Below are 11,573 nucleotides of genomic sequence, written 5' to 3' on the forward strand. Positions count from 1 at the left end.
AGACAGCAGGATCGGAGAGTGACGGAAAAGGTCTAAGGGCAGGAAAAGTCCCTGAGGCTTTCTCCACCCGGAGTGTGGGGTAGGGAGCACCGGAGAGTGACGAAAGTAGACGATGCCTGGCGGAGAAGAGCCGAGCGGAGGTAAACGGCGGCGGAGAGCGACGGAAAGTGGCGAGAATTGACGGAAAGTAACGGAAACTGCGGACAGTGACGAAGATTCACGAAATTTGTCAGAGCGCGACACAGAGGAAAGGAGATGCAGCAGGCCGAGCCTAATCGGAGATGACGGAAAGTGACGGAGAGGAACGAGGAGTAAAGAGGGGTGACGAAAAGAGCCGAAGCTGGTGGAGGCGAAGAACTGAGTGAGGAAAGATAGCCGAGATTAGCTGGTGGGCTGCAGCCTGGGCAGTCGCCCGAATGGGCGGGACCCCACGGAGTTACCGAGAGGATGCGAAGAGCGGCAGCCGGGCGGGACGAGAGTGAGGGAGGGCGTGGAGGGCCGTGGGTCCGCCTGCCCTGGGGCAGGCATGGGTGGCACCGAGGTGACCCGGGTGGGAGGTGCACCGCCGCCCCCTGGCAGCCTCTGCGCGGAGCCCAAGCCGGTCTTCTCCGCCCCTTTGCAGACCTCGGCGCCAAGCCTGGCCCCTGACGCCCACCCGCGGCCCCACCCAGCGCCCAGGCCCACGAGTCCGAGGAGCAGCGGAGGCTCGCGGCCGCTAGACCCCAAGCAGCACATGGCCCAGAGCATCCCCGCCCAGTGGAGGGTGGCACATGGCGGGAGGGCGGGAGTCCGTGTCCACTCATGGCCGGGGAAGGGAGGGCGGGTTCTGGTGGCTGGGGAGGGCTGCACATGGCAGGGGAGGGGAGAGCGAGAGTGCCGGCGAGGGAGGAGAGGGCAAGAGTGCGTGTCCGCTCCAGTCTCTCTTCCTCATCATATAAAGCCACGAGTCCCATGACTGGGACCCACCCTAATGACCTTATCTCATCCTAATTACCTCCCAAAGGCCACATCTCCAATCAGGACATGAATTTGGGGATTAAATTGCCAACACATGGCTGGGCACCGTGCCTTGTGCTTTTAATCCCAGCACTTTCAGAGGCCGAGGCCGACGATCACCTGAGGTCAGGAGTTCAAGACCAGCCTGGCCAACATGGTGAAACCCCCATCTCTACTAAAAATACAAAACAAAAAGAAAAATTAGCAAGGAATGAAGCCCAGTGCCTGTAATCCTAAGGAAGGAGACCACCACTTCTCCTGCTGCCGTTCCCTTCCCCACACCCCTTCCTTAGTTTATAAAACACGGAAAAAGGGAGAAAGCAAAAAGCTAAAAAAAAAAAAGAGAAGTAAGATAAATAGCTGGACGACCCTGGCACCACCACCCGGCCCTGGTGGTTAAAATAATAATATTAGCCCCAGACGTAAACTATTTGTGTTATCTGCAAATTCCAGACACTGTATGAGGAAGCACTGAAAAACTTTCTGTACTGTTATCTGATGCATGTAGTCCTCAGTCACATTCCCCACGCTTGCTCCATCTATCACGACCCTTTCATGTGAACCTCTTAGAGTCGTAAACCCTTAAAAGGCCCAGGAATTCCTTTTTCGGAGACCTCGGCTCTTAAGACGCAAGGGTGCTGACCCTCCTGGCCGAAGAAAGCCCTTCTTTCTTTAACCCGGTGTCTGAGGAATATTTCTGTGGCTTGTCCTGCTACAATGCCAGCTACCGGGAGGCTGAGGTGCGAGACTCGCTTGAACCTGGGAGGCAGAGGTTCCAGTGAGCCGAGATCGCACCATTGCACTCCAGCCTGGGTGATAGATGACAGAGCGAGGCACTATCTAAGAAAAAGAAGGAAAAAAATAGCCAAAACATGAAATCCGGAGAACACATTCAAGCAATAGCACCATACGAGTCTGTACACACCTTGCAAACACTTTAAACCTGCTGCATCTCACCTGAGACCAACCCCCAACCACAAAACCCAGACCTGGAATTTTCCCCGGACCAAACCCATCTATATTCTATAACCCAAAACCTCAAAGCCTAACCCTAACCCTAACCCTAACGTTAACCCTGTAAACCTGCTGTATCTCACCTGAGACCAACCCCCAACCACAAAACCCAGACCTGGAATTTTCCCAGGACCAAACCCATCTAGATTCTATAAACTGAAACCTCAAAGCCTAACCCTAATCCTAACCCCTACAGTTGAGGTCCCCCCATCCCTGTGGCTCCAGCTCAAGACAACCTGTCCCTCCGTGGGTTTGCAGGCCCCTTGCTGGGGGATGGGAGCTGGGGGCCTCACACAGCTCTCTGAGCTTAAGCCATTTCCTTCCTTCCTTCCTTCCTTCCTTCCTTCCTTCCTCCCTCCCTCCCTCCCTTACTTCTCTCCTTCCCTCCATCCCTTTTTTCTTTCAGGGTGTTGCTCTGTCACCCAGGCTGGAGTGCAGTGGCATGATCACAGCTGACTGCAGCCTCGGCCGCCATAGCTCAAGTGATCTTCCCGCCTCAGCCTCCAGAGTAGGTGGGACTACAGGAGTCTGCCACCGCACCCGGCTAATTTCTTAATTTTTATTTTGTAGAGATGAGGCCTCCCGATATTGTCCAGGCTTGGAAGTATTTTTTGAAATTCAAGAGGATGTAGAAATTCTGGCCTCCTGTCAATATCCCTTTCTAAGATGAAATGTAAAATCCTCTAATGACCCCAGGATGCCTTTTCCAGCTATATTACCATTTCCTTTCAGCCGACTAGAGTGGAGCGTAGGCAAAGAACGGACCTATGCCTGCACACGGGCACCTTTGAACTCACTGAGATCTATAAAAGAATTTTTTAAAAATTGCCAGAATGAAAAAAGTATCCTCCAGTGAGCCTCAAGGACAGCCAGGGAAGGCAGCTACTGGGCCCTGCCACTGGCCAGGAATGGGAGAGTCAGAGGTGTCCATTCTCCTATGGATGGGTCACACATCAGAACTGAAGCACAAACCCTTTCCTGCCCCCTTGGGACCAGGCCGCCACTCCTTCCTTCCCGTCACCTTGACCCTCCCATGCTGCCCCACCTGTCAGGATCGCAAGGACCCCCAGCTCAGCAGATGGAAACCGGACCAAAAAGAGAAATAGCCCTGTCCCGTCCATAAGTACAACCCCAGACCCCCTGCTCCACCCTCCAGACCACGGGGAGACCCCACGCTCCACCCCTGAAAACCAAACCGAGACCCCTGCTCCTGTCCTCAGGACCACACCAGACCGCTCCTTCCCTTGGCGCCACCCCCAGACCCCCGATCCTCCCGTCGGGACCCCCACGGGGCCACCTCCAGACCCTCCTCCCGATCCTCCCCTCGAGATCACCCCGAGACCCGCTCACCACCATCAGTCAGGCCGGGTAGTGGGGAGAGGCCTCTCAGGAGAGACCAGGCCACTCTCCCAGGAGTGAAGGGAGGAGGACAGAGTCACGGGCAGACCACAAATAACCAGGGACTGAAGAGACAGCAGGATCGGAGAGTGACGGAAAAGGTCTAAGGGCAGGAAAAGTCCCTGAGGCTTTCTCCACCCGGAGTGTGGGGTAGGGAGCACCGGAGAGTGACGAAAGTAGACGATGCCTGGCGGAGAAGAGCCGAGCGGAGGTAAAGGGCGGTGGAGAGCGACGGAAAGTGGCGAGAATTGACGGAAAGTAACGGAAACTGCGGACAGTGACGAAGATTCACGAAATTTGTCAGAGCGCGACACAGAGGAAAGGAGATGCAGCAGGCCGAGCCTAATCGGAGATGACGGAAAGTGACGGAGAGGAACGAGGAGTAAAGAGGGGTGACGAAAAGAGCGGAAGCTGGTGGAGGCGAAGAACTGAGTGAGGAAAGATAGCCGAGATTAGCTGGTGGGCTGCAGCCTGGGCAGTCGCCCGAATGGGCGGGACCCCACGGAGTTACCGAGAGGATGCGAAGAGCGGCAGCCGGGCGGGACGAGAGTGAGGGAGGGCGTGGAGGGCCGTGGGTCCGCCTGCCCTGGGGCAGGCATGGGTGGCACCGAGGTGACCCGGGTGGGAGGTGCACCGCCGCCCCCTGGCAGCCTCTGCGCGGAGCCCAAGCCGGTCTTCTCCGCCCCTTAGCAGACCTGGGCGCCCAGCCTGGCCCCTGACGCGCACCCGCGGCCCCACCCAGCGCCCAGGCCCACGAGTCGCGGGCCCTGGACCCCAAGCAGCACATGGCCCAGAGCATCCCCGCCCAGTGGAGGGCGGCACATGGCGGGAGGGCGGGAGTCCGTGTCCACTCATGGCCGGGGAGGGGAGGGCGAGTTCTGGTGGCTGGGGAGACCTAGAGCATCACAGCCCAATGGAGGGCTGCACATGGCAGGGGAGGGGAGAGCGAGAGTGCCGGCAAGGGAGGAGAGGGCAAGAGTGCGTGTCCGCTCCAGTCTCTCTTCCTCATCATATAAAGCCACGAGTCCCATGACTGGGACCCACCCTAATGACCTTATCTAATCCTAATTACCTCCCAAAGACCACATCTCCAATCAAGACATGAATTTGGAGATTAAATTGCCAACACATGGCTGGGCGCCGTGCGTTGTGCTTTTAATCCCAGCACTTTCAGAGGCCGAGGCGGGCGATCACCTGAGGTCCGGAGTTCAAGACCAGCCTGGCCAACATGGTGAAACCCCATCTCTACTAAAAATACAAAAAAAAAAAAAAAAAATTAGCCAGCAATGAAGCCTGGTGCCTGTAATAGTAAGTAAGGAGACCACCACTTCTTCTGCTGCCCTTCCCTTCCACACACCCCTTCCTTAGTTTATAAAACGGAAAAAGGGAGAAAGCAAAAAAGCTAAAAAAAAAAAAAAAAAAAAAATAGAAGTCAGATAAATAGCTAGACGAACATGATGCCACCACCCGGCTCTGGTGGTTAAACATGATAATAATATTAACTCCTGACCTAAACTACTTGTGTTATGTGTAAATTCCAGACACTGCATGAGGAAGCACTGAAAAACTTTCTGTACTGTTATCTGCTGCATGTAGCCCCCAGTCACGTTCCCCACGCTTGCTCCATCTATCACGACCCTTTCAGGTGAACCCATTAGAGTCGTAAGTACTTAAAAGGGCCAGGAATTTCTTTTTCGGGGAGCTCGGTTCTTAAGAGGCAAGGGTGCCGACACTCCCGGGCGAATAAAGCCCTTACTTCTTTAACCCGGTGTCTGAGGAATTTTGTCTGCGGCTTGTCCTGCTACAATGCTAGCTACCGGGAGGCTGAGGTGCGAGAATCGCTTGAACCTGGGAGGCAGAGGTTGCAGTGAGCCGAGATCGCACCATTGCACTCCAGCCTCGGTGATAGATGACAGAGCGAGACACCATCTCAAAAAAAAAAAGAAAAGAAAAAAAATTGCGAAACCATGAAATCTGGAGAACACATTCAAGCAATAGCACCATACGAGTCTGTACACACCTTGCAAACACTTTAAACCTGCTGCATCTCACCTGAGACCAACCCCCAACCACAAAACCCAGACCTGGAATTTTCCCCGGACCAAACCCATCTATATTCTATAACCCAAAACCTGAAAGCCTAACCCTAACCCTAACCCTAACGTTAACCCTGTAAACCTGCTGTATCTCACCTGAGACCAACCCCCAACCACAAAACCCAGACCTGGAATTTTCCCAGGACCAAACCCATCTAGATTCCATAAACTGAAACCTCAAAGCCTAACCCTAATCCTAACCCCTACAGTTGAGGTCCCCCCATCCCTGTGGCTCCAGCTCAAGACAACCTGTCCCTCCGTGGGTTTGCAGGCCCCTTGCTGGGGGATGGGAGCTGGGGGCCTCACACAGCTCTCTTAGCTTAAGCCATTTCCTTCCTTCCTTCCTTCCTTCCTTCCTTCCTTCCTTCCTTCCTTCCTCCCTCCCTCCCTCCCTCCCTTACTTCTCTCCTTCCCTCCATCCCTTTTTTCTTTCAGGGTGTTGCTCTGTCACCCAGGCTGGAGTGCAGTGGCATGATCACAGCTGACTGCAGCCTCGGCCGCCATAGCTCAAGTGATCTTCCCGCCTCAGCCTCCAGAGTAGGTGGGACTACAGGAGTGTGCCACCGCACCCGGCTAATTTCTTAATTTTTATTTTGTAGAGATGAGGCCTCCCGATATTGTCCAGGCCTGGAAGTATTTTTTGAAATTCAAGAGGATCTAGAAGTTCTGGCCTCCTGTCAATATCCCTTTCTAAGACGAAGTGTAAAATCCTCTAATGACCCCAGGAAACCTTTTCCAGCTATATTACCATTTCCTTTCAGCCGAGTAGAGTGGAATGTAGGCAAAGAACGGAACTATGCCGGCACAGAGGCAGCTTTCAACTCATTGAGATCTATAGAAGAATTTTTAAAAATTTGCCACAATGAACAAAAAGTATTTCCAGTGAGCCTCGAGGACAGCCAGGGAAGGCAGCTACTTGGCCCTGCCACTGGCCAGGAATGGGAGAGTCAGAGGTGTCCATTCTGCTATGGATGGGTCGCACATCAGAACTGAACCACAAACCCTTTCCTGCCCCCTTGGGACGAAGCCGCCACTCCTTCCTTCCCCTCACCTTGACCCTCCCATCCTGCCCCACCTGTCAGGATCACAAGGACCCCCAGCTCAGCAGATGGGAACCGGACCAAAAAGAGAAATAGCCCTGTCCCGTCCATAAGTACCACCCCGGACCCCCTGCTCCACCCTCCAGACCACAGGGAGACCCCATGCTCCACCCCTGAAACCCACACCCAGACCCCCTGCTCCTCCCCTCGGGACCACCCCAGACCCCCTGCTCCTGTCCTCCGGACCACACCAGACCGCTCCTTCCCTCGGCGCCACGCCCAGAACCCCAATCCTCCTGTCGGGACCCCCACGGGGCCACCTCCAGACCCTCCTCCCGCTCCCTCCCTCGGGACCCCCTCGGGACCACCCCCAGACCCCCGCTCCTCCCCTCGGGATCACCCCGAGACCCGCTAACCACCATCAGTCAGGCCGGGTAGAGGGGAGAGGCCTCTCAGGAGAGATCAGGCCACTCTTCCAGGAGTGAAGGGAGGAGGACAGAGTCACGGGCAGACCAGAAATAACCAGGGACTGAAGAGACAGCAGGATCGGAGAGTGACGGAAAAGGTCTAAGGGCAGGAAAACTCCCTGAGGCTTTCTCCACCCGGAGTGTGGGGTAGGGAGCAGCCGGAGAGTGACGGAGAGTGACGAAAGTAGACGATGCCCGACGGAGAAGAGCCAAGCGCAGCTGAAGGGCGACGGAGAGGGACGGAAAGTGGCGAGAATTGACGGAAAGTAACGGAAACTGACGGACAGTGACGAAGATTCACGAAATTTGTCAGAGCGCAACACAGATGAGAGAAGATGCAGCAGGCCGAGCCTAATCGTAGATGACGGAAAGTGACGGACAGGAACGAGGAGTAAAGAGGGGTGACGAAAAGAGCCGAAGCTGGTGGAGGCGAAGAACTGAGTGAGGAAAGATAGCCGAGATTAGCTGGTGGGCTGCAGCCTGGGCAGTCGCCCGAATGGGCGGGACCCCACGGAGTTACCCAGAGGATGCGAACAGCGGCCAGCCGGGCAGGACGCGAGCGAGGGAGGGCGTGGAGGGCCGTGGGTCCGCCTGCCCTGAGGCAGGCATGGGTGGCACCGAGGTGACCCGGGTGGGTGGTGCACCGCCGCCCCCTGGCAGCCTCTGCGGGGAGCCCAAGCCGGTCTTCTCCGCCCCTTTGCAGACCTCCGAGCCCAGCCTGGCCCCTGACGCCCACCCGCGGCCCCACCCAGCGCCCAGGCCCACGAGGCCGAGGAGCAGCGGAGGCTCGCGGCCGCTGGACCCCAAGCAGCACATGGCCCAGAGCATCCCCGCCCAGTGGAGGGCGGCACATGGCGGGAGAGCGGGAGGACGGGAGTCCGTGTCCACTCATGGCCGGGGAGGGGAGGGCGAGTTCTGGTGGCTGGGGAGGGCTGCACATGGCAGGGGAGGGGAGAGCGAGAGTGCGGGCGAGGGAGGAGAGGGCAAGAGTGCGTGTCCGCTCCAGTCTCTCTTCCTCATCATATAAAGCCACGAGTCCCATGACTGGGACCCACCCTAATGACCTTATCTCATCCTAATTACCTCCCAAAGGCCACATCTCCAATCAGGACATGAATTTGGGGATTAAATTGCCAACACATGGCTGGGCGCCGTGCCTTGTGCTTTTAATCCCAACACTTTCAGAGGCCGAGGCCGACGATCACCTGAGGTCAGGAGTTCAAGACCAGCCTGGCCAACATGGTGAAACCCCCATGTCTACTAAAAATACAAAACAAAAAGAAAAATTAGCAAGGAATGAAGCCCAGTGCCTGTAATCCTAAGGAAGGAGACCACCACTTCTCCTGCTGCCGTTCCCTTCCCCACACCCCTTCCTTAGTTTATAAAACAGGGAAAAAGGGAGAAAGCAAAAAGCTAAAAAAAAAAAAAAAAAAAGAGAAGTAAGATAAATAGCTGGACGTCCTTGGCACCACCACCCGGCCCTGGTGGTTAAAATAATAATATTAGCCCCAGACGTAAACTATTTGTGTTATCTGCAAATTCCAGACACTGTATGAGGAAGCACTGAAAAACTTTCTGTACTGTTATCTGATGCATGTAGCCCTCAGTCACATTCCCCACGCTTGCTCCATCTATCACGACCCTTTCATGTGAACCTCTTAGAGTCGTAAACCCTTAAAAGGCCCAGGAATTCCTTTTTCGGGGAGCTCGGCTCTTAAGACGCAAGGGTGCTGACCCTCCTGGCCGAAGAAAGCCCTTCTTTCTTTAACCCGGTGTCTGAGGAATATTTCTGTGGCTTGTCGTGCTACAATGCCAGCTACCGGGAGGCTGAGGTGCGAGAATCGCTTGAACCTGGGAGGCAGAGGTTGCAGTGAGCCGAGATCGCACCACTGCACTCCAGCCTGGGTGATAGATGACAGAGCGAGACACCATCTAAAAAAAAAAAAAGAAAAAAAATTGCCGAAACATGAAATCCGGAGAACACATTCAAGCAATAGCACCATATGAATCTGTACATACCTTGCAAACACTGTAAACCTGTCTTATCTCACCTGAGACCAACCCCCAACCACAAAGCCCAGACCTGGAATTTTCCGAGGACCAAACCCATCTAGATTCTATAACCTGAAACCTCAAAGCCTAACCCTAACCCTAATCCTAACCCCTACAGTTCAGGTCCCCCCGTCCCTGTGGCTCCACGTCAAGACAACCTGCCCCTCCGTGGGTTTGCAGGCCCCTTGGTGTGGGTGGGAGCTGGGGACCACACACAGCTCTCTGAGCTTAAGCCATTTTCTTTCTTTCTTCCTTCTTTCCTGCATCCCTCCCTCCCTCCGTCCCCCCTTCCCCCTCCCATCCCTCCTTCCTTCCCTCCCTTTTTTTTTTCAGGGTCTTCTCTCTCACCCAGGCAGGAGTGCAGTGGCATGGTCACAGCGGACTGCAGCCTTGGCCGCCATAGCTCAATTGATCTTCCTGCCTCAGCCTCCAGAGTAGGTGGGACTACAGGAGTGTGTCACCGCACCCGGCTAATTTCTTAATTTTTATTTTGTAGAGATGAGGCCTCCCGATATTGTCCAGGCCTGGAAGTATTTTTTGAAATTCAAGAGGATCTAGAAGTTCTGGCGTCCTGTCAATATCCCTTTCTGAGATGAAATATAAAATCCTCTAATCACCCCAGGATACCTTTTCCAGCTATATTACCATTTCCTTTCAGCCGACTAGAGTGGAACGTAGGCAAAGAACGGACCTATGCCTGCACACAGGCACCTTTGAACTCACTGAGATCTATAAAAGAATTTTTTTAAAATTGCCAGAATGAGGCCGGGCGCGGTGGCTCACGCTTGTAATCCCAGCACTTTGGGAGGCCGAGGCGGGCGGATCACGAGGTCAGGAGATCGAGACCAAGGTGAAACCCCGTCTCTACTAAAAATACAAAAAATTAGCCGGGCGTGGTGGCGGACGCCTGTAGTCCCAGCTACTCGGAGAGGCTGAGGCAGGAGAATGGCGTGAACCCGGGAGGCGGAGCTTGCAGTGAGCCGAGATCGCACCACTACACTCCAGCCTGGGTGAAAGAGCGAGACTCCGTCTCAAAAAAAAAAAAAAAAAAAAAATTGCCAGAATGAAAAAAGTATCCTCCAGTGAGCCTCAAGGACAGCCAGGGAAGGCAGCTTCTGGGCCCTGCCACTGGCCAGGAATGGGAGAGTCAGAGGTGTCCATTCTCCTATGGATGGGTCGCACATCAGAACTGAACCACAAACCCTTTGCTGCCCCCTTGGGACCAGGCCGCCACTCCTTCCTTCCCCTCACCTTGACCCTCCCATCCTGCCCCACCTGTCAGGATCACAAGGACCCCCAGCTCAGCAGATGGGAACCGGACCAAAAAGAGAAATAGCCCTGTCCCGTCCATAAGTACAACCTCCAGACCCCCTGCTCCACCCTCCAGACCACAGGGAGACCCCATGCTCCACCCGTGACAACCACATCCAGACCCCTGCTCCTCCCCTCAGGACCACCCCTAGACGCCGGCTCCTCCCCTCGGGATCACCCCGAGACCCGCTCACCACCATCAGTCAGGCCGGGTAGAGGGGAGAGGCCTCTCAGGAGAGACCAGGCCACTCTCCCGGGAGTGAAGGGAGGAGGACAGAATCACGGGCAGACCAGAAATAACCAGGGACTGAAGAGACAGCAGGATCGGAGAGTGACGGAAAAGGACTAAGGGCAGGAAAAGTCCCTGAGGCTTTCTCCATGGAGTGCGGGGTAGGGAGCAGCCGGAGAGTGACGGAGAGTGACGAAAGTAGACGATGCCTGACGGAGAAAAGCCGAGCGGAGCTGAAGGGCGGTGGAGAGCGACGGAAAGTGGCGAGAATTGACGGAAAGTGACGGGGACTGACGGACAGTGACGAAGAGTCACGAAATTTATCAGAGAGCGACAAAGAGGAAAGCGAAATGGTGAGATGAAGCAGGCCGAGCCTACTCGGAGTTGACGGAAAGTGACGGAGAGGAACGAGGAGTAAAGAGGGGTGACGAAAAGAGCCGAAGCAGGTGGAGGCGAAGAACTGAGTCAGGAAAGATAGCCGAGATTAGCTGGTGGGCTGCAGCCTGGGCAGTCGCCCGAATGGGCGGGACACCACGGAGTTACCGAGAGGATGCGAACAGCGGCCAGCCGGGCAGGACGCGAGCGAGGGAGGGCGTGGAGGGCCGTGGGTCCGCCTGCCCTGAGGCAGGCATGGGTGGCACCGAGGTGACCCGGGTGGGAGGTGCACCGCCGCCCCCTGGCAGCCTCTGCGCGGAGCCCAAGCCGGTCTTCTCCGCCCCTTTGCAGACCTCGGCGCCCAGCCTGGCCCCTGACGCGCACCCGCGGCCCCACCCAGCGCCCAGGCCCACGAGGCCGAGGAGCAGCGGAGGCTCGTGGCCCCTGGACCCCAGACTGCGTCCCGGGAGCCCGTCCGAGCCCCGAGTGGGGCCGTCGCGCGGACTGAGAGGGCGGCGGAGGGGACCGCGGGGCCCGGCCCATCCCGCACCGCGCATGCTGCTTGGGCCAACCCCGTTCCCGCAGCGGCCCATCC

At 56.0% G+C, this 11,573-nt stretch overlaps 1 protein-coding gene across 7 annotated transcripts; it reads right to left on the bottom strand.

The window, feature by feature from the left end:
- Positions 1 to 832: 832 nt before the first annotated feature.
- On the bottom strand, positions 833 to 11,043 carry LOC134736080 (uncharacterized). 7 transcript variants are annotated; one of them, XM_063635404.1, is made up of 4 exons: positions 10,569 to 11,043; positions 6,961 to 8,943; positions 6,253 to 6,336; positions 4,810 to 5,337 (listed from the first exon to the last, which is right to left on the bottom strand). In XM_063635404.1, exon 2 carries the CDS (start codon positions 8,051 to 8,053, stop codon positions 7,112 to 7,114), a length of 942 nt encoding a protein of 313 aa, XP_063491474.1. In that variant the 5' UTR covers positions 8,054 to 8,943; positions 10,569 to 11,043; the 3' UTR covers positions 4,810 to 5,337; positions 6,253 to 6,336; positions 6,961 to 7,111. The 7 variants fall into 7 exon arrangements, with proteins under 7 accessions (XP_063491478.1, XP_063491474.1, XP_063491479.1 ...); XM_063635408.1 differs by lacking the exons at positions 4,810 to 5,337; positions 6,253 to 6,336 and adding an exon at positions 833 to 1,836; XM_063635409.1 differs by lacking the exon at positions 6,253 to 6,336.
- Positions 11,044 to 11,573: the final 530 nt, after the last annotated feature.

Source organism: Symphalangus syndactylus, chromosome Y, assembly GCF_028878055.3.
Source record: "Symphalangus syndactylus isolate Jambi chromosome Y, NHGRI_mSymSyn1-v2.1_pri, whole genome shotgun sequence".
Lineage (NCBI taxonomy): Eukaryota > Metazoa > Chordata > Mammalia > Primates > Hylobatidae > Symphalangus > Symphalangus syndactylus.